The 22,011-nt window shown below is 42.1% G+C and overlaps 1 protein-coding gene and 1 long non-coding RNA gene across 5 annotated transcripts in view; one reads left to right on the top strand and one right to left on the bottom strand.

Annotated features, from left to right (window-relative positions):
* Positions 1–1,322: 1,322 nt before the first annotated feature.
* Positions 1,323–13,340, bottom strand: LOC128341783 (uncharacterized). Its single transcript, XR_008314569.1, has 2 exons — positions 13,152–13,340; positions 1,323–6,537 (listed from the first exon to the last, which is right to left on the bottom strand). It is a non-coding gene; the product is annotated as an uncharacterized LOC128341783 (long non-coding RNA).
* The window catches only part of HBS1L (HBS1 like translational GTPase), a 73,727-nt gene continuing 64,588 nt past the window's right edge, over positions 12,873–22,011 (top strand). Inside the window, exon 1 of one of the 4 annotated variants that reach the window (XM_053288309.1) lies at positions 12,873–13,220. In XM_053288309.1, coding sequence (XP_053144284.1) covers positions 13,178–13,220 — 43 coding nt within the window. In that variant the 5' untranslated portion in view covers positions 12,873–13,177. Of the gene's footprint in view, positions 13,221–21,151; positions 21,406–22,011 lie in introns of those variants that run through there. The other 3 variants (XM_053288291.1, XM_053288295.1, XM_053288303.1) reach the window with 3 other exon arrangements.

The raw sequence follows: 22,011 nt of genomic DNA, 5'->3' as shown, positions 1-22,011 counted from the left end.
CAGTTCGATGCACATCGCTACCATTCATTGCCCAGCTCATAGGCACAGGACCATCAAGTTTGTTATTGGGCAGACCGGGGTGGGTGGGTGGGTGGGTGCGGGACACCTGCAACAAATCATTGCAGTGTATCCATAGCTCCTCCTGTTCCATCTGCATGATGGAGCATACAATTGAACAACTGCAACTAATCAGGGCAGACCCATAGCAGTATATATCCCCTGCTAAGTGAGCAAAGAAGCACCTTTCAAAGTGGTGGTTCTCTTATATCAGGGCTGCTCAACTTCAGCTCTTCTGCAGATGTTGGCCTACAACTCCCATAACCCCTGGCTATTGGCTACTGTGGCTGGGGATTATAGGAGTTGTAGTCCAAAAACAGCTGGGGTAGGGGCCTTCCTTATATCACGTGGGGGAGAGACACTGTTTCTATTCAGCCTAGCATAGCATCCAGTGGCTGCTTTGGGTTAATTTTTAGTGTGAGCCCTTTGGGGAGAGAGAACCACCCGCCCACCCCCATAAACTGCTTTGAGAACCTTTTGATGAGAAGCAGTATATAAATCATTATCATATAAAACCCAGAGAGGTAATAGATACCTTGGATATTAGGGGGCACATGGCATAGGACTATACCATATTAGCTTCATTTGTGGAGAAGTTAGAGCACACAATTGGGTATTTAACGACGAGAGGCAAGAGCAAGCTTTTCCAAGCTTGCTTTCAGAGAAGAACTTTGACAACTCATAAAGCCCAATCCAAATGAGAGGAGAAAATCTAAAGCTCCCAAAATTCTTCTCCAAGGTTGAAGTTCTCTGGCATCTATCTTCTCTTACCCCCAAAACATGATCCTTCCTGCCCTTTATTTACTAGCTTAGTGGCAATGGGAACAGCACCAGCAAGGCATGAGGAAAAGGGAGGTATTTTCTGTTCTTTTCTCCCCACTGTCACCCTCCACAGACCATCAGACAAGGATAGCAGCAGCAGCAGCGGTGGTATGCAGGGAGTGGGGTTTTGCTCTTCACTCTGTGACCCTTATCAGTGCACCAGAATGAAAGGCTTAGTTGCCTGTAGGATCTGGAATCTTCCGAGTGGCTTTTGCTGTCCAAATGGATTGGACTTCAAGTCCAAATTGCTATGACACCTTTCCTTTTGACATGCTAATGAGAATGATGGAGGGGAGCAGAAAGGAACACACACACACACACACACACACACATATTTTCACTCTCTGTGTACCACTGTTGCTACCAGTGCTACTGCTAAGGAAAGAGCAGGGCTGTATTGAAGGAGCCGATAGGGAGGGCTGGATAATTTTCCAGTCCACAGATTGGCTCAATCAATCATCTTTATTACAGTCAAAGACCATCAGTGGATAAGGTATAGATACAATATAATAAAACACATGCTAAATGAAATATAACTCTAAAAGCTAAGTACGATTATAACAGTAAAATGCAACTCTAAAAACTATGGAATTAGTGAAGTAAAATGCTACCAGCTAAGCCTAAAACCTGTAGGAAAATTAACAGAGTAAATGAATCCTTAAAAGTAGGGCAACTAAAAGTATAAAATGGTTAAAATAATAAACACAAGTTACATAAAAAGCAATATAAAAGCAGTGAAGTAAAAGGCAAATTAAAATTATTATACAGTCAAGCAAATGATATGCTCAGTCAAAGGTCAAACATCTGCTGCCAGATATTAGCTGGCGGTCAGGACCCTGCGGATCTTGCACACTTCCCCACAGAACCTGGCAACTTTGTACATGAAGGACCGATTGTCATCTGAGAGCAGCATCTTGGTGTAGACTTGACTAGAGCGGCCGGGGTATTTAAGAAGCAGGGGAGATATGAGCCTGTCCCGACTGGCTTTATAAAAGGGACACGACAGGAGCACATGGTCTATAGTTTCCATCTCCCCAAAGTCACAAGGACAGAGCCCTTCCATGAATGGGATTTTCTTATATTTGCCTTCCAGAATGGCAGAGGGAAGGGCATGACAACGGGCAAGGATGAACACCCTTCTGTGGCTTGCTAATTCCAATTGTGTCAGATATGCAGAGAGGGAGACAGTAAACCTACAAATGTCCAGGGCCAGAAAGCCTGTCACCTTACTTAAATCTGCCAGGCGTTCTGTGTCCAGAATCCTCTGTTTGATGGCTGTTTTTGCCTTGTTCCAGCCCATTGTAAGCAAAATGGACGGAGAGAAGCCCAGCTGTGCCACTTTGTTGGAGACTGCCTATTTCCATGAGGACTGAAAGCTGTTTTGCAAGATTAGCAGGACCAGGCCCCGTGGGCAAAGGGCTAGTTTGAGCCAGTGGTTGAGAACTGTCATCCAAACCTTCGCCTCCACTTTTATCATGCCAGTTTCCAGCTGTAGAGTGGCATTGGAGACACAGCAAGGCACTTGTAAGGTCCCTCTCAGGAATTTAGATCGAACACGTTCCAGTATGGCAAGATTGGATGGAGATCCTGGGTGGGTGCCATATAGTAATTGTGCCAATGACTTGGCTTCATATAGTTTGAGCTCTGCAGGTACGTAATGGCCACTCTAGTACACAGGAACTTCATGATTGCAGAGGAGCTCCTCTGTGCTGCTAGGGCAACGTGTTCACAGTGGACCCTTCTTGAGCCAGAGGCATGAAGGACCACCCCCAGGTACGTAAAGCAGGCAACCTGCTCAATTCTGTGCCTATCACTATTCCAACAGTGGATCTTTGGTCTTCTAGCGAAGGCCATGACCTTGTGTTTTTGATAATTTATTTCCAATTGGTCACTCTTGCAATGCTGAGATAGTGTTGCCAGCACCCTTCTGAGACCTACAGGAGTCCTCAAGAGGATAACAGCATGGTCTGCATTGGTCTTCCGGCCAACTTGGAGGGGCAGATTGACGCAGAAAATGATAGAAATTATTCCTGATGTTTTTGGAGAAGAACTCAAATCATTTCTGAGTTAATTCAGAATGGGCAGGGGAGAGTTAAATCATTTGCATTAGTAATGGAAACGATAATGAAATACATATTGCATAAAAAGGGAGCACTTTGTACAGATTATAAACAACCACAAATTATAAAAGAAACTTAGGAAGAAAATGTTGGCAATACTTGTCTTTTCAGAACTATGAGAAGCACCTGCCTCACACTCCAGAGATAAATACACTCCTGCAAAGGGGATGGAAGGACAAAGTTGCAAATACATCATTTTTCTTTTGACGTCTACATTATTCAACCATTATGCTGATGTTAGAGGCTGCTGGCATAGTGCAGGTATAAGAGTTGTTGTTTTGTTACTGTTAAATGTAGATACTTCTGAATGTTCATCATTTAAACCTCTGATTTGCAGACATTGTAAAACTTCTCAGGTTCCTTCTCAAGGCCACAGTCTATTGCAGGGCTATTCAACTTTCTCCATCCTGCAGATGTTGGCTTACAACTCCCATAATCCCTGGCTATTGTCTACTGTGGCTGGGAATTATGGGAGTTGTAGTCCAAAACCAGCTGGGGGGCCAAAGTTGAGCAGGCCTGATCTACTGGAAACCTCTCCTATTCAAGTCAACCAAAATGTTGTTTAAAGCAGCTCCTTCCAAGCAAACAAACAGTTAAGTTCACAGCATCACCATGCTTGTTAAATCATCATGTCTTTCAATATAGTTAGGCTAAATTATCTATGGGGGAAGGGGAAGGAGGGCAGGAAACTAGCTCAAATCATCTGTTGACGGTACATCTAGGACTAAAGTACTTTTCTACTCTCACAGCTCCTGCAATTTTGACTGGTTGGACACCTGTAAGCCATGTTTTAGTAGTCTTGTGGTTATTTTATTTAAAAATAGGTGATGATTAGAGGGCCTTCAAGAACAATCCCATCATCACAGCTGTTAGACGTTAGAGGAGTAATGAAGTTTCTGTCTATCAGGGGCAATCCCCACCACCTCCAATAGCTAGACAAGTGCAAAAGTGACCACCGAGGATATAGGTTTTGATTAGAGAATAGCTGAGCCTGGGAAACTGGCCTTCGCATATATTTCCTGCATTTGTAGAAAAATGTGGCCTAGAAATGTGTTCTCTTTTTTTAAAACAGACTTTCGATTCTCTGCTGACTCATAAGAAAAGCGTTGGCACGGATGGTGAGATGATGCTGGGTGAGCTTATGCACAAGACATGATAGCAATACAAACAAAACAAAAATGCTTTGGGTTGAAGGTCTGCTTCAGCCCTTTTTGCAGAAGATATTTTATTCATTATCAGAAGATACTGCAAAACACACTTTTCTTTTAATGCAATTTTTGGGTGTGCCCCAAATTCTACTACATGCCTATGGGGTTGGGATAAGCTTCTTTCAAATCTTCTACCAACTTCATAACCTTATTGATTTTTCTCCCAGGATAAGCATTTCATATAGAACAGTAAAAACAAATGTCTAAAATAATTCCATGTAAATTGTACCCTCCTTGTGTCTAGGCTCTCATTAGGACTAAGTTTACATCTCATGTTCAGAAGAGGCTTATATGATACAATACCCAATTCCTAGAAATAAGCTTTTCCCCTTCTCCCTTAATGAGTATTGGCACATCTGCTCCTAGATTTATCACTTGTCCAGGTGTTCACCTCCTTTTACTCACATGCTGAGTTGAATATGCAGAAAAAACATGCGGTAACTATTCACCTACAATAATACCTCTTTGGACTGCAGTTGCAGGAATCTCATGACTGAATGCTAAAAGTAGCACAAGACCAACCTACCAACCAATTTCATCATGGAACTATCAGGGAGAAAGGTTTTACTTCTCCCTGGCACTTTTTTGTGCTGCAAGGACTTGTATTGTATTTATATACAAAGGCAGCCACACATAGAGTGCATTTCAGTAGTCAAACCTGGAGGTTACCAGCACATGCACCACTATTTTAAGGTCATTTACCTCCAGAAATGGGCATAGCTGACATATCAGCCAAAACTAATAAAAAGTGCTCGTGGACACTGCCTCAACTTGAGAAACCAGAGAGTTTTGGATTCAGGAGCATGACTAAGCTACATACCTGATCTTTCAGGGGAATTGACGGTTTTCTTTTATTAGTAGAAAGGAATAATAAATTGCTTAAAAAAAAAATCCCCTGCTAACTTGGCAAAAAAGCACCTTTTAACGTGGTGATTCTCTTTATTTAGCAGGGGGAGAGTAACTGGCGCTATCCACCCCCAGCACAGTACCCCCAGTGACTGTTGCTGGTGTCTATCTTATCTTTCTTTTAGATAGTGAGCCCTTTGGGGACAGAGATCCATCTTATTTATTTATTATTTCTCTGTGTAAACCGCTCTGAGCTATTTTTGGAAGGGCGGTATAGAAATCGAATAAATAATAATAATGAGCTTGTAACCATCACCATATTTCTTTCCTGTCATCTGCCTTATCTAACAAATCTCAAACTGGAAAGCCTGGGCTCCTCCTCTGATTCTTATTTATTATTACAGAGGTGCCCAGTTGTGGCTGGGGGTGATAGGAGTTTGGCCATTGGGGCTGTGGATGATGGGAGTTGGGCATTTGGGGAATCCCTGGATTATTACATCCATTCAGGGCACCAACTGTTCCTGTTTTTCCTTCTTGTTACCTGGTGCAAACAATTAAAACACATAAACTTACTTATTTTTTCAGAGTTACGTACTGTTAATAAAGTGTAAGCAGTCACTGGTATGTAACGTACAAATCCAAATGAATATCCAAGTAGATATGCATTCTATAATGAACACCCTAAGCAACCGTAGTCCCCATTTCAAATCTCACATCAGCCATTAATTTAAGATAAGTCCTCAGGCAAGCCACTTCTCCCCAAATGAAGGTAACAATATTGACCTACCTTCAAGGCTGTTGTACGGTATATTGAGAGAATGGCTGCCATTCAGACTAGCCCTGTGCTGGTGCAACAGGGCTGACATCCAGCTCCCTGACTTCCTGTGCTGTTGCACAAAGAGAGGAGGAAGGGGTGATTTTTGCTGATTTCTTCTTCTTTCTGAAGCCCACTGTGCTTCACTCTGAGGACTGTGCGACCTCGGAGATGTATTTTCAGGAGGCACGGTGGCTTCAGAGGAAAGGGGAGATTGTCAAATATTGTCTTTCTCCCATTTGTACAACACTACACCATTAGGCTGGATGTCAGGCATTGTTGCACCAGCGCAGTGTTAGTCTGGGTGGCAACCAAACTATATATAGCACTTTAAACACTTGAAACGCATTATGTGAATGCTGTGTCTTATTATTTCTGTCCTTCAAAAGTTTTAATTTGCTCTATGCAGAAAATGAAAAAAAAAGATGTAGTGACATTGGGGTAAAATAGGTGTTGGACTGATATCCTGTGCGATCAATATTTGCTTCCTTTTCTACACGTGTCCTTTCAGCATCTGCTGGCCGTATTATCTTCTACACCTTGTATGGTTACTCCATTTGAATGTGTCTTGTCTTCTTTGTGGTTGGGGGTGCAAAACATCTTGTGTGTGTCTTCATGCAGGATCTATCAACAGTGACATTGTGCTTTTGGAGAAGGTTCATTGTAGGGTCTAGAAAATTAAGGAAACATGACAATATGATATTCCAGCAAATGACCATAATTTACTGTCTCCACCACTAATGATCCACATTTTGTCCCCTTGCATCTTGAAGAGACTGTGAAATGGATACAAGAGAGTGAACTGGCAGGCAGTTCTCTGTGACTGCTGCTAATTAAAGATCATGAATTTTCATACAACCTAAGGGGATCATTAACAATGCAAGGGATTTGTAATCTTAAAAGCAATCCTTATATAGCTGGTTGTGGATCTTTTCTTTGGAGGAGAACAGGTAACAGACATTTATTTAGTGCCACCAGCATATATGGATTTTAACATAAGCAAAATAAGGTCCTTGCTTTGGGGAGTTGACATCTAAATTTAGATAGCAGAAAGAGAGAAGAAGCTTGCGGGAGTATAGAAGTATATCCAATAATGGAAGTGGGAGATCTCTAAACAGAGCTGGCTATGTTTTTAATCTGAAAGCAATCTGTAATTGATTCATATATTGGTTAACATTTTGTTAAGGGAATACACCAACAGAATTTTGTCTTGAGATTCACCATTTCTGTGTTCATTCTCAATCTTAACCTGGAAGTGAAAACCACTAGCTGTACCCTCATTTTGCCTGCTTGGCAACCCTCCCATAAGCCAAGTGGGAATCAATTAAATACATTCAGCTGTGTACCCAAGTATGAACTGTCTCTTGTTTTGCACACTGTGCTATAAAGTATGCAAATTTTCTGTCATGAAAAGAACCATGGGTTTGCTGTGAAAAAAACTCACAGCCATAACTATCGCTCCTTATTCCTAGCAGGGTACAAGCTGTTGTTCCTTTCCCCTCTCAGCAGGTACTACTTGCCATGTGACAAGGCTTTCAAGCACACTTTTCTAACCCTAGCAATCTTTGTTCACAGAATTAAGTGTGCGAGAGGCACATTCAGTGAGAGACTATAAATAATCACATATGAATATTCCTTGAACAGACTGTCAGTTTAAGCATTCTCATGTGTAGAAAATGTGTTACACTGAAGTAACACTTCCATCCATTCACTAACAGTAGTGTAACTTTCCCCCCAATGTTGCTGACTTAAAGAGATAATGCTTAAATAGCATTTACAAGTGCTTAACCCTGTCAACTTCTGCTGAATCTTAAATTGTATGAGAAAATGTTAAGTGGCCAACAGCTCGATCCTAAATATTTCAAGTCACCTTGGAGAAGCCGCTGCCAGTCTATGAAGACAATACTGAGCTAGATAGACCAATGGTCTGACTCAGTATATGGCAGCTTCCTATGTTTTTATGTTCCTAAGTCAAATCTTTATTTTGGTCCTTGACCAGCAGAAATACAAACAATATAATTATTAAATATATCAATACACAAGTTAAGTCCCAGTGAGTTCCATGATGTTCAGCCCTCCATTGCCAGACAGAGGACTGCAGATCCACAAGAATCCTTCAGGATCCCTGCACTGAAGGCTTCTTTCGGCAGTGGCCCAAGTGCAGAGGTGAAGGGGGTAGCAGAGATTTTTGTGTCTCTACCCTCTCTCAAAAGTCCTTTCTACTTGTATGAATCTGCATTGCTCACAGTGTTATTATTTTATTTTGCTTATCTATAATTGACAACTTAATGCTATATATTTGCTTAGGTTATGGTCAAGATGCATCACTTAAATCAGTGTTTCTCAAACTTTTTGGAGTCAAGGACCGCTAAATTCTTCGTGCAGAGTTTCAAGGACCGCTACATTCTTCATGCGCAGTTTCCCGGACCAGCAGTTAGTAAAGGGGTTTCAAGTCTGTCTGTCTATCTATCTATCAGACTTCTATACTGCCCAAAACTTGCATCTCTGGGCAGTTTAGAATGAAAATAATATAAGCATTGAAATAATTAAATTTGGAATCTTTTGCAAACATGGAATATTAGGGGTTCTTAAACTTGGGTCCCTCAGTTAAACTCCCATAACCCCCAACAACAATGGCATTTGGCCATTATGGCTGGGGATTATGGGAGTAGAAGTCCACCAACGTCTGGGTACCCAAGGTTGAGAACCCCTGAATCTAAAAGCCTGGGTGAACAAATTTGTCTCCAGTATGTCTGCAGTGGAGGTGCTTGTGATTACTCAATGGAGAGGGGATGTTGGGCCATTAGAAAAATTCAAAAGCTACATGGGGCCAATGAAAACAACATACAAGCAAGCCCCACTGATGCAAGAGGGAAACAGCGTTCCCTCTCAAGGCGCCTCGACCACAACAGGCAGCTGGGTTTCAATCAACCAATCTTTGGCTGCAAACAATGAGCATGCAAGAACCAGCAGCCCTTCAAGTGGCGCCCACTGCCATACTTTTTCCTCCATGCCCCCGCATCGCATACAGTTTGAAGCTGTAAAGATAGGGAATAAGATAGCTGTAGGAAGATCTCAGCAGCAAGTGGAGGCAAGGCACAAGAAGGGTCCCATGCCTCCGTGATACTCTTCCTCTTCCGTGCCATGTGCAAAATTGAGGAAGTGAGTGCCTTGATTTCAGTTGGGGGGGGGGGTTTGACTCCCAGTCAGGGACCGGCACTCAACCCTTCGGGGACCGGCAGCGGTCCAGGGACCGGTGGTTGAGAAACACTGACTTAAATGTAACCAAAAACTGATCTATTGTTTCTTCTTGAGTGGCCAACTTAGACATGGAGATGATGAGGTTGTGCACACAACCTATTCTGTCAGAGCCGGAGAGGGTTGGAGGGAGGCAATTGCTCCTGCCTTCCCCCTCACAATCTGCACCAAAGCCCTGCTTGCTCGCAGACGAGTGCTGCTGTGGTGAGCAGCATGGCGGCAGGGATGCCCAGCCTCCGGATAAAAATTGGGCTACCTACAAGGGCAGTGCTGGGATTGGACTCCATAGGAGAAGCCCAACCCAGGCTGGCTGCCCTAGCCTGGATTGGATTGCTTGTGAGAACAGCCTTTATGTGTCACTGATACAATACTTGCAACTTTGACTTGGGTGTATATGAATAAGAATGAAGGGCTAGGAGAAGTCGCTGATACCATCTGCCTAATAAAGCCTACAATATTCTGGGAACATCCTTGTCCAAGGAGGTGTGCAGATTAAACTCTACGATAGCTGTAGAACTAAGACATTTTAAAGATATTTTAACTGTTGCCCAGTTTTATTATGTAAATGGCTTTGAGATGTTTTGTTGAAAAGCGGTGTGGTGATATTCTGAATAAATGGTTTGCAGAAAAGTTAACTGAATTATTGTAATAGCCCTGAACTGTCCTGAAGTATTTAAAACATGTTGAAAAGTATTTTCAGTACAAAGTAATGTTTTAATATTATTTTGAATGAAACTATTTTCTTGTGCAAACCCAGAAAATGTAAATTAGAATCCTTATGGCTTATTAAATAAATCTATTTAGTTAAGCAATTATTAATATATGCCTATTATTGCTTAGCTTTTGTATAGATACCTTAGTGTGCAAAATGCTTCACAAGCTTTATATCTTTAGTCCAACCCTACTATAATGGAATGTCTGGGTTGCTGATTCAGGGGTGGTCAACACTGCCAAATTCCTCTGTATAGTTGTGTACATCTTGTGGATATGACTGTGTAAAGAAAGGCTGGTGTAAACTGGCAATAATAATAATAAAATATTCTTCAACAAAAAGGTTCTCAGAGAGGTTTACGTAGCACTTGTAGAGAACCAGCAGTGATCTCTCTGATTCCGATGCTGGGAATCATGGAAGTAGCTGATGGACCCTGTGAGGGTGGCTGGCACAGTTCAGCTACCCTTTCCCCTCAAAACTGTGTGCCAGTGGACACAGTGCTAGATTTAGGCACAAGCTAAGCAAGCTACAGCTTAGGACCTCACATTATGAGGGGTACTTGAATACCAAAAATTGACCAAATTTCAAGTTTTGCATAACTGGTTGGAAAATACAGAATAAAGTGTGTGTGGGGGGGAGAGACTAAAAAACATCGTTCTGATAAAATAAAAATATACTTCTATGGCTACACAATTGTTATATTGGGTTTATAAATCTGTGCAGAAATAGCTCCCAGTTATATTGAAATTTTGGGCCTGGTTTAGATCAACCCCTGCCATTGCACTTATGGCAGTGTTCACCTCTTCAGATGACTACTAGTTTAACTGTGAACAGCACGTTGAGGGGTGGGGATGGGGGGTTAGTGATGCACCAGGGCAGGACTTCCAACCTGTTTTGCAGTGCTATGGGGCCTTTTAAGTTTGACAAAGCTTAATGCCTCAATATATCATAATCTGGTCCAGCGTGGACACAATCACAGAGATTATTTGGCAGCATGGCCTAATGGCCTTCTACTGAGCAAAGTTCCTAGTCTCTTCCTTGCAGACCACAAAGGGGCAGAGAAGAGGCATGGCATGGTGGGAGAGGTTGTACTAGTTGGCATTTGATACTTACAGCTTGCACTAATCCAAACAATATAAACTCAAAACACAAGTTCAGTGTCATTGCAGATCTCCATAAAACAAACTGCGTAATTTATTCACTTCCTGCTATAGAAACTCTCTACAACATTAAGAACACCCCCCACCACAGAACCCTCTACAAGCATTTGTAGTAACTGAAACTGGTGTTCTGCCTAACCTACCTCACAGGGTTGTTGTGAGGACAAACATGACCATGTATCCCGCTCTGGGCTATTTGGAAGAAGAGCGGGATATAAATGTGAAAAGAAAAGAAAATTAAAATAAATTTCCCCAAAATAAAGCCTCCTAAAACACAGTTTCTACCTACAAACTCTTTCTGTGCCAAGATCTCAGTAACAGCCATCCCCTGGAGAAGTACAGAGGGTGGGTGAACAAACAAAATGAGCCCACTGTCAGTGAAAAGCACCTGTGCACAAAGTGAATGGCAACACAGATCAGTTTACTATTCTCACAACTGTGTGAGTTAGTTGTTATTTCCATTACTGCTGATGGAGAACTCAGAGAGGTAGTGACCTGTAAAAAGCTGAAAGGTATACCTCACACAACATTTTTCTGGTATAAATAATCACCATGTGGTGGAAATGTGTATGCTATCGTTTGTGACATGATGCATCAGGAATTGTTTTATTTTTCCACAAAAGCATATCTAGAAGTCATTAGGCACATTATATCTAAAAACACACATAATGCTGCAAAAGAGACATTAGATTCAAGTGCCTTAAGGGTTTTTTTTAAGTTGTTGTTCATAATGTTTCTCTTAAAATTTGTGGGTAATGTATCTCATTATCAAGACCTTGCATATTTCCAAAATCCACCCAACATTGTGGTATTACTATAATTTTTTAAAGGGCTGAGTGACAAGGACATTGATATAAAAGAATCATCATAATGCAGGCACAAACTTTTATCAGATAGGTTTTCAAGTAGATTTATAAAATAGAGAATAATCTGTCAAAGATTAGCCTTTAAAAGATAGCATATTTGTTCTAGCAATGTGCATTAGAACGGCCTACTTTGGATGCGAAAACATTTAAATAATATACTAACAAACTGATGATTCACTGCATTTACCTTGGTTATCAGATCCACTGAATGAAATGGAGCAAAGTATTGTTCAACTTTGTGTCAGTATCATGTTTCTAATATTTTAGCTGGCACATCTATCTTGTAGAATGTTAAAGTCTTTTCTTCCTCAAAATGTTATGAGATAAGCAATTATCTCATTAATCCAATTTTACAGAAAGAGAACTCATGCTGAAGGAAAGTGATATCTCTAATGCCATGTGATTAAAATGGCATTTAAAACCAGGTTTTCATAAGCAAGAAATACGATTTTTACATTCCAAGTCATTGTCTTCATTTAATAAAACGGTGAGGGGAGAAATGGGGCTTGCAATCTAGCCCTCGATAGTAGCACACTTTTGCATATAACCCTGGTTTATGTCTTCTTTAGGACATTTATACTTCTTGCCTAAGCAATTAATGTACCAGTTTTTAAGAAACTGGTTGGTCTACTACCTCTCTACAAATAAATTTAAAGTTTCGTCATGTTAAATCTGGAAGAAATATGCCATGATGATAGTGAGACATGTGTCATTTCTGGTGCGGGGTGCAGGATTCTCTACGTGCGTGACTCTGAATGTAGAAAGTGCCTCTCTGCATATCTGTCTAGCTTGGGGAAAAGACGGAAGCAGATGGCTGCTGCACACTTATTTGGGAGTGAATCCCATTGAACTCAGAGTGACTTACTTCTGGGTAAATAACTCACACCCACGCGGGCCGTAAGAGCGCCAAACGGAAGGCACTGCTTTAAGCAGGGGGTGGCCCGGCTCTGATTGGCTGCCGTATACAAAGCGCGCGGGCAAGCATCTGACGTAGCCCAGATACGCTAGAACAAACAAGGACGCGCCGGGCCGAACGTGGGCGATACATAACTTTCCCTTTTAGCTCTAGCCCGCCGTGCGCGCCACTAGCCGTTAACACTTATTGACGGGTCGCACATGCGCGTTTGCAGGGGAAAAAAAACAAACGGGTAGAGCAGCGCATGCGCGAAGAGCTGACTGCGAGGAGGGCGGGGCACCACTGGTAGGCCCAAGCCAACAACATGGTGACCCAGGGGCGCCACAGGCACCAACTCGAAGGGGTGTAAGAGGCCCAGTCTCTCCCCGTTACCTCAGGTCTCCACCACCGCGTTCACCATGGCCCGGCATAGGAACGTGCGCGGCTATAACTACGACGAAGGTAGAGAGTTGCTGAACCTAGGCGGATCCTTCTCTCCCTCCCTCCGCCTCTCTCTAAGCGCCCCTTCCCTTCGCCGGCTGAGAAGGCCCCGCGTCAACCTTGCTAGGCCCGTCGTGGGAGGGGGGGAGGTGAGGAGAATGTCGGTGACGTCATCAGCACGCCTGCAACCTGCCTGGCTAATGCCGGGGACAATAAAGGGAGGGGGTGGTGCAAAAGTGGGGAGAGGAAAGGAGGCAGCGGTGGTGTGTGGGGAGGGTGGTATCAGGTTGGGGAGAAGGTGGGTCGAGTTGTGTGGTCCGGTGCTCTTTTGAGGAGGCATCCTTGTGACTGAGCCTCGCCCCATATGCTGCCTCTGAATGTTAATGGCGTTGCAAGGCCCCATATGCTACTTTTGCCAACTGGCTCATTTTATCCGCAAGTGACTCACCACATAGAGCTGGAGGTTTTCGGTTTGACTCCCAATCCCAGCTGACACTGACAGGGGTGCTCCCATTTTGAGAGTTACATGCGACTTACTTCTGCATGGGGTTCATTACCGCAACGTGTGGTGATGACTACTGGAGTTAAGTGAGTGCGTCTTTGTTAAAAGAATTGGACAAATGAATGGAAGATGAGTCAAGCAAAGGAAATTAACCCTAAATGAAATGGTATTTTCAGGATTCGACGCAGTGTATCTGATTGGTGGATGCTGGGGTGAAGAGGGTATGGCTATTGAAGCATGCCCTGCTGCCTGTAAGGTTCAGAGTGGCGCTGGTTGGCCACTGCTGAAAAGAAGAAAAACTCTGCCAGCTTCAGGCACATCTATCTATTTATCTGTGGTCAAGATTAGGTATCTCAAACCTGGAAAGTTTATCCCCACCCACAACTCATTTAAAGTTTTTGCTTTCAAAAATTATTTCCAATAATCTGTTAATTTTGTAGAAATACATTTGTACACTTCTGTGCATCTTATAAACACTTTATTTTACAAATATTGGAATGAATGATTACAGAGTGTACTGTAGATTATTATTACACCAATATACAAAGAAGATATCATTTAGCAGTTGATTAGTGCTGCCATTGAGGGAGGGATCTATCTATAATGAAAAGAATCTACAAAAACCATCCCAGCAATGTCAGATTATATTTTGAAATACTATCCTTTCATGTGAAGGCAAAAGTGACATTTCAGTAATCTGTGATTTTATATTTGGAAATCAATTTATCCTTGCTTTCCAGTTTCTTAAAGGGAGCCTCATCCATGAGAAAAACCATAATTAATCTTTTTATTGCTGGTTGTACATTGATTTCCAAGTTGTGGGAAACGCTCCTAAAAGAGCTTGTTATGAAAGAAAAAGAACATATCGGGCAGGATCCATCCAAACCTAAGCATTTTTAGGTTCAGTTTATTTAAATAGACAAATGAATCATATGCTTACATCTTTCCCATTGAAATTAGCCAGATTTAAAAGTGCTTAGGTCTGGCTGGATTATACCCATAATATTTAAAGTCAGGCTTGAATATCTAACACATCTTGTCAAAATGGTATTGTGCTAAAATAGTTCCAAAGCTTATATGTGCATGTAATCTTTGATGTATTGCAGTGCCAGTTTATCTCTGACCTAGCCAGATTTCTACACCTTAATGGAATCCTATGAGCAGGGACTGTTGTTTATTGTGTGACATGTATCTAATGTCCAGCACTGAAAATTATAAATAGTGTTCCAATAGACTGGGCAATATGTATTGCATATTTTTAAAATTAAAATTTTTCATACTTGTTCTAAAAAACCCCCTTCTTTACCACCCTTCAGAGTTTTACAAACCATAGTAATGTGTTTTTCAGAATGTAGACTGATTCAGTTTCAGTTGCAAATTGCAGTATTTTAAACACGATGTATGCATGTAGATTTAATCTTTAGACTCATAAATGTCATTATTCTGTATACTGGCTGACGTATAGAGCAAGTATGCAGCATTGCAGTGAGAGAGCAGCTTAACAGAACTTCTCAACTAACTGCACTAGTGTAGTGAGGAAGTGGCCATTTTTGATGCCCTCTCCTTCTCCAGGAAGTCCTCTATGCCACTTGAAAATATGTGGCATGGTGTTGCTCATCTTCTAAATGCCAGTTGTTGTCATTTAGCTTTGTTAGGTTAAACTTAATTCCTCAGTTCTTCAGATGTTAACATATAATTCATAAAAATTCTGTCGGCATAGTAGCATCCCAATTTTTAAAAAAGGGGTTTTTTAAATCAATACGCAATCCAGGATTACTCCATATAGACAACAGACCGTGGATGATGATAATCAGTACATGATTATTCTTCTTCTAAATATTTATATTTATTAATTTATCATATTCTTCTACCACCTGATACATATATCTCTGCACTTTTCAACAAAAAAGGTTCTCAAAGTGGTTTACATAGGAAATAAAATGAAAAGCTGGTTCCCTGTCCCAAAGCAACTCGCCACCTATGGGTCAGTTACATGGGGCAAATTGCAGTAAGCCAGGACATTTTACTGGCCTTGTCATGTATCTCCTTTGGTGATAGGTGGCGCATGTGATTTATTCTGATGGCATGGTTAGTGCTGCCATGGCAGTAGTGATCTCAAATATGTAACTTCTAATTGAACTTGCTTAGGACTCTATTATGTATCTGAGTAAATGGTTTCATTGCTTCAGAAATGATAATTTCCCACTTACATACTTTAAGTTCAGGAAATTAAATTTAAATAAATAAATAAATAAAGCTTCAGGTTTGAACTGGCAAGTACACTTTAACATATGCTACAACTAGTCTACTGTTAGGATGCCATTAAGTGATAAATAAAGAATATTTTAATGGAATACATATTAAGAATTACCACTGAAGAACCTTGGAATGTGTGTATAATTTTAGGAAGATCTTCCACTTTAATAAAGTCCTATTTCTATCTATCTATCCATCCATCCATCCCAAAGAGACAATTGAAGAGCATGCCAGGTTTTTTTAGCATCTTTGTTACATCTGACAGTAGCCACCAATATCATGAGGTTCATATTTTATACACACCTATTTCATGAGTTTAAACCAGGGCTGCCCAACTTTGGCCATCCTGCAGATGTTGTCCTACAACTCCCATAATCTCTGACTATTGGCCACTATGGTTAGGATTTAAGGGAGTTGTAGTCCAAGAACATAAGAACAGCCCTGCTGGATCAGGCCCAAGGCCCATCTAGACCAGCATCCTGTTTCTCACAGTGGCCCAACAGGCAGGGGTTGAGAGCATGCCCTCCTGTTGCTACTCCCCTGCAACTGGTACTCAGAGGCATACTGCCTTTGAGGCTGGAGGTGGCCTTTAGCCCTCCAACTAGTAGCCGATGATAGACCTCTCCTCCATGAAGTTATCCAAACCCCTCTTAAAGTCATCCAGGTTGTTGGCTGTCACCACATCTCGTGGCAGAGAATTCCACAAGTTGACTATGCGTTGTGTGAAAAAGTACTTCTGTTTGTTGGTCCTAGATTTCCTGGCAATCAATTTCATGGGATGATCCCTGGTTCTAGTGTTATGTAAGAGGGAGAAGAATTTCTCTCTCTCCACTTTCTCCACACCATGCATGATTTTAGAGACCTCTATCATGTCTCCCCGCAGTTGTCTTTTTTCTAAACTAAAAAGCCCCAGGTGTTGTAGCCTTGCCTCATGAGAAAGGTGCTCTAGGCCCCTGATCATCTTGATTGCCCTCTTCTGCACCTTTTCCAGTTCTACAATGTTCTTTTTTAGATGTGGTGACCAGAATTGTATGCAATACTCCAGGTGTGGCGGCACAATAGTTTTGTATAAGGGCATTATAATATTAGCTGTTTTATTTTCAGTCCCCTTCCTAATGATCCCTAGCATGGAATTGGCCTTTTTCACAGCTGCCGCACATTGAGTTGACACTTTCAATGAGCTGTGCACCACGACCCTGAGATCCCTCTCCTGGTCAGTCACTGACAGCTCATATCCCATCAGCGTATACTTGAAGTTAGGGTTTTTCGTCCCATTGTGCATCACTTTACACTTGCCAACACTGAACCGCATTTGCCACTTTGTTGCCCTCTCACCCAGTTTGGAGAGATCCTTTTGGAGCTCCTCACAATCCGTTTTGGATTTCACTACCCGAAAGAGTTTAGTATCATCTGCAAATTTTGCCATCTCGCAGCTTACGCCGACTGGAGGGCTGAAGTTGAGCAGCTGTGCTCTAAACTGAGATTTTGGCTGTTGTGCTATATAGAATCATCTCATTTTTGCCCAGTTTATCCTAAATTCTTAAAAGGCAGATAATTCTGAGAATAGTTTTAATAGTTATTGATTAAAGTAGATCTGACAAAGTTAACAAAATATCATTTCTTCAGTTATTAGCTGATATCCTGATTAATGAAGTGTGCACGTTAAGCAGGGTCTGGGGTTACACAGCAGCCCCCCCTCCAACTCTCACTGTCCTCCTGCTGTTTCACAAGAGGATAAAGAGTCCAAAGTGCTCCCATACTCCAGAGGCGTAAGATCAGAAACATGTTGCTCCATGACATGTTTCTGATATTACTAAGCACTTCTACAGGTGAAACTCGGAAAATTCGAATATCGTGCAAAAGTCCATTAATTTCAGTAATGCAAATTAAAAGGTGAAACTGATATATGAGACAGACGCATTACATGCAAAGCGAGATAAGTCAAGCCTTAATTTGTTATAATTGTGATGATCATGGCGTACAGCTCATGAAAACCCCAAATCCACAATCTCAGAAAATTAGAATATTACATGGAACCAAGAAGACAAGGATTGTAGAATAGAACAATATTGGACCTCTGAAAAGTATAAGCATGCATATGTATTCAGTACTTGGTTTGGGCCCCTTTTGCAGGCGGCGTGGCATGGATGCTATCAGCCTGTGGCACTGCTGAGGTGTTATGGAAGACCAGGATGCTTCATTAGCGGCCTTCAGCTCTTCTGCATTGTTTGGTCTCATGTCTCTCATCCTTCTCTTGGCAATGCCCCATAGATTCTCTATGGGGTCAGGTCAGGCGAGTTTGCTGGCCAATCAAGCACAGTACACTGTATACTTTTCAGAGGTCCGATATTGTTCTAGTCTACAATCCTTGTCTTCTTGGTTCCATGTAATATTCTAATTTTCTGGGATTGTGGATTTGGGGTTTTCATGAGCTGTACGTCATGATCATCACAATTATAACAAATTAAGGCTTGACTTATCTCGCTTTGTATGTAATGCGTCTGTCTCATATATCAATTTCACCTTTTAATTTGCATTACTGAAATTAATGGACTTTTGCACGATATTCGAATTTTCCGAGTTTCACCTGTAGAGTGTAGCGAATGCTCTGGACTCTTAGCCCTCTTGTGCAACAGCAGGAAGGCAGGGGGAGTTGCTTGAGTGTCTGTTGTGTCCCCCCAGACTCTACATAATATGTGCACATCATCAAGATGGCAGCCAGTATCTTTACTTTGTGTGTCAACTCTTATTGCATAAATTGGGATTAAAATGCTAAATTAAATATGGAGAAAGTGGACAATTGCTAAGAAAACCAGGCCACTTCCTGTTATAATGTTAGTGTAATAATTGATAGAAGTTTAGAGGGATAATATGGGTTATTTAGTCCAATCCATTATATCCAAACAATACCCATAAGACTTCTAACAATCTTCTACACACACCTCCCTCCATATATTAATTCCCATTTTGGTATAATTACTATCCTTTGTATTATCTTACTTCCCTGTATCTATTATACAAACATATTTGTTCATTTGTGCAAAGTAAAGCCATACCTTTCCAATGACCTACAAATATCAAAATTTGCATACGGTCCTGCTACTGAAATTAGCTGAATGCATTACTTTTTACACCAGCATATACTTTGGGGAAGGATTAAGTGATTTTTCTATGTTTTTGGGGAATAAATTCTGGATATAATATTTTAACTTAATGTTCTCAACAGATTTTTAGCATTCAATAATCAGATCAATAATTCCAAAATGATATCGTGCAAGAGGAAATGATATTGTTCAAGAAAAGCAGAAGATCTTTCTCAGATTCAAATTTATTATTCAAATTTACCATATATGGTCATTCTTCAGTAAAATGAACACAGTTTGAAGTTGAAATCCTACAAAGTTCAAACTGTTCTACTTCCATTTCACAAGCACATTAAGCACAAATTATTACGTATATTTCATTTCTTTTACCTTCCTATAAGTGTGTAGTCAACAACTGGGAATCCCTGTTAGAGGGAACACTGGTCCCTGCCCCAGGGCACCACAGTTTTTAACCAAGGATAGTGGCCAGAAAACAAGTCCTGTCCTTGCTCAGTCAGTGGGCACCTCTCTGTTCCAGCCCCACACAAATGCCAAATTTTGGGGTTCCTACTGTTGCTGGCCACCTGGGCCATCAAAAATGTCCCCATGGACTGAATCTGGCTCCTGGGCCTTACGTTGTGCAGGGGTGGTCTAAACTGACTATCTGTGTATTGTAGAATTTGGAAACTGAGAAATTGCTTACCTGTGAATTCTCCTGTTTGTTCACCTGTCATTGGCCAAGGACTCCAAAGTGCTCTACAGTCTGCCCCCTAGGAAGCAGGCTTTTTGAAGAAAGACTTGGCTGGAGCAAGGCTACGGAATGCCTTCTATTTTTTTCTCTGAAGCTGGTCATTATTGATAGCAATGGAAAAGAGATAGTTTCTTAACCCCACATAGCTCTTTTTTAAAAGGAAAGAGTAAGTGTATTAAAGGATACTTTCAGACGCCTACCAAGGCCAGGTCAGAGGCCTGGGCCATGTCAACATTCTCAGGTGCTTTATCCTGTGTGAGGGAAGCAGCTGACTTCTGACTCAGTTGATTGAAAATTTGTGGTCCTGTAAGGAAGCCACTGCCAGTTCTGTTCAGGAGTCTGCTTCCTCCTCAGATCATATCCTCATAAGGATATCATCCAGCCATGGTTGTATGTGGCTGCTACTCATCCTGAGGACCACTGTGACCAGTTGCTTGGTGAGGTAGCAAGCCAAAGGAAAATGAGCAATATTGATAACGATGCCCTCTACAGTCTGAATGGAGGAACTTGTGGTTCTTAGACATGAGGGGAATATGTAGGTATGCATCCTTAAGATCAGTTCATAATCTGGATTGTGCTGGGGAGAGATTACTAAAAGAGCCGGGTCTCATGATCAGTGAGACTCGGCTTGGGAAGGGAAGCGGGGAGAGCGGGTTAAGCCCGCTCTCCCCGCACACGAGCAGGGCGGGAGCCCCAGGAGGCCGGATTGGCCGTCCATATGATTGCCAGCTCCGTGACGGAGCCGGCGGGGGCTGGGGAGTTCGGGGGCTGCGTGGCCCCCGGAAGCTCCAGTATGCCCTGTGTGAGTGTGCAGGACATACTGGAGAGACCCCCGGAGCCGGGAAGTGGCTTTTTGCCTCCCCTCCGGGGGTCTACTAATGAGTAGCTGCAGAACCGCACTGCGGCTACTCACGATCAGAAAAACCGGGTTTGCGGAGCGCTTGCTCTGCAAAACTGGTTTAAGGGGAGGGGTACTTAGGCGGGTTAACCGCTGGGAGGCAACTGGGCTCGGCTGCGAGCCCGGTGGCTCCCACGATCATCAGAAATCGGGCTAGGCTCCCCTATCCCGATTTTGGCTGATCGTGGGAATAGCCTCGATACCATGTTGAAGAGATGGGAGAGCAGGAACCTGTTCATACACCTGCCTCAAAGTGCTGCCTGAAACTTCAGGTGAATGTCTGAGGTGGATTGGTGTCCTGCATGTAATGTTCTGTTGTGATAAGGTTTTGGGCTGGAGCAAAGTTCTGAAAGTGCCCTGCTGTCTCAGGTGGTGGCTTCATTTGGGCAGCAGAGTTAGTCAGACTTCCTGACGCTCCCCTTTTGAGGATAGAAATTGGGGCACCTTGTCAAGGTTTGAGAGATAGTTCTGGGGCTGAGTCAGTCTTCTTTACTTCCACACAGACTATTTGATAGTCTTAATCCTGTCATCTTTCTTCTCACTTAGCCAGCCTCATGGAGAAGGCTGTAGCCAGCTCGATTAATTCTTTGGCCAGGCTGTGAACCTGTCTCCATTCACAGCAGAGATAGGAGACTGTCTGACTTCAGAGAGGAAGTGGGAGATGTCTGCTAGCTCAACACTCTGGCCAAGTATTTCTTCAAAGAGCCTGCTTCCTGGTGAGCAGATTGGAGAGCATCCCAGAGTCCTGGACCACTAGAACAGGCCTTGACATTAAAAATAAAAATAAAAATAAAAATCTAAGAGCCAGCCCACAAATGTAGGAGCCAGACAGTGGAGACTTGACAAAATTACTGGACTTAGCGACAGATACTGTGCAGGCGTAAATGGGCTTCTCTTTATCCCTTTTACAAGTAATATGCTTAGCCAGAAACAGGGCTGTCTGAAACAAATTAGGATTTTATTAAATAACTCTGCCTCTGAATAGCCGAACCTTGGCACCATGGTTATCCTTCTGAGTGCTGTGGCTCCCTGGTGCCTGGGGTTTACTAAGTCCTACATCAGAAGGCAACAAAAAATAGGGAGAATGCTTTTTTTGCAAAGAAAGTTCTAGTAAGTGGTAAGCAATAGGCTTATTCAGCTAAGAAGTTCATCTGAAAGTAGCTGATTTAGTGCCATCTTTGAAACTAAGCTAAATATTAGATCATAATTACTAGAATATGAAAAAACCATCAACAAGAGACTATTCTGTTTCAGAAATTAGATCTACTTAAACTTAATGAGGAGGATAAATTGGATGTGTTTATTAATGAAAGTATGACAAT

The sequence above is a fragment of the Hemicordylus capensis genome, chromosome 1 (genome assembly GCF_027244095.1).
Source record: "Hemicordylus capensis ecotype Gifberg chromosome 1, rHemCap1.1.pri, whole genome shotgun sequence".
In the NCBI taxonomy this organism is placed as follows: Eukaryota; Metazoa; Chordata; class Lepidosauria; order Squamata; family Cordylidae; genus Hemicordylus; species Hemicordylus capensis.
This window is presented reverse-complemented; position numbering and strand designations above follow the sequence as displayed.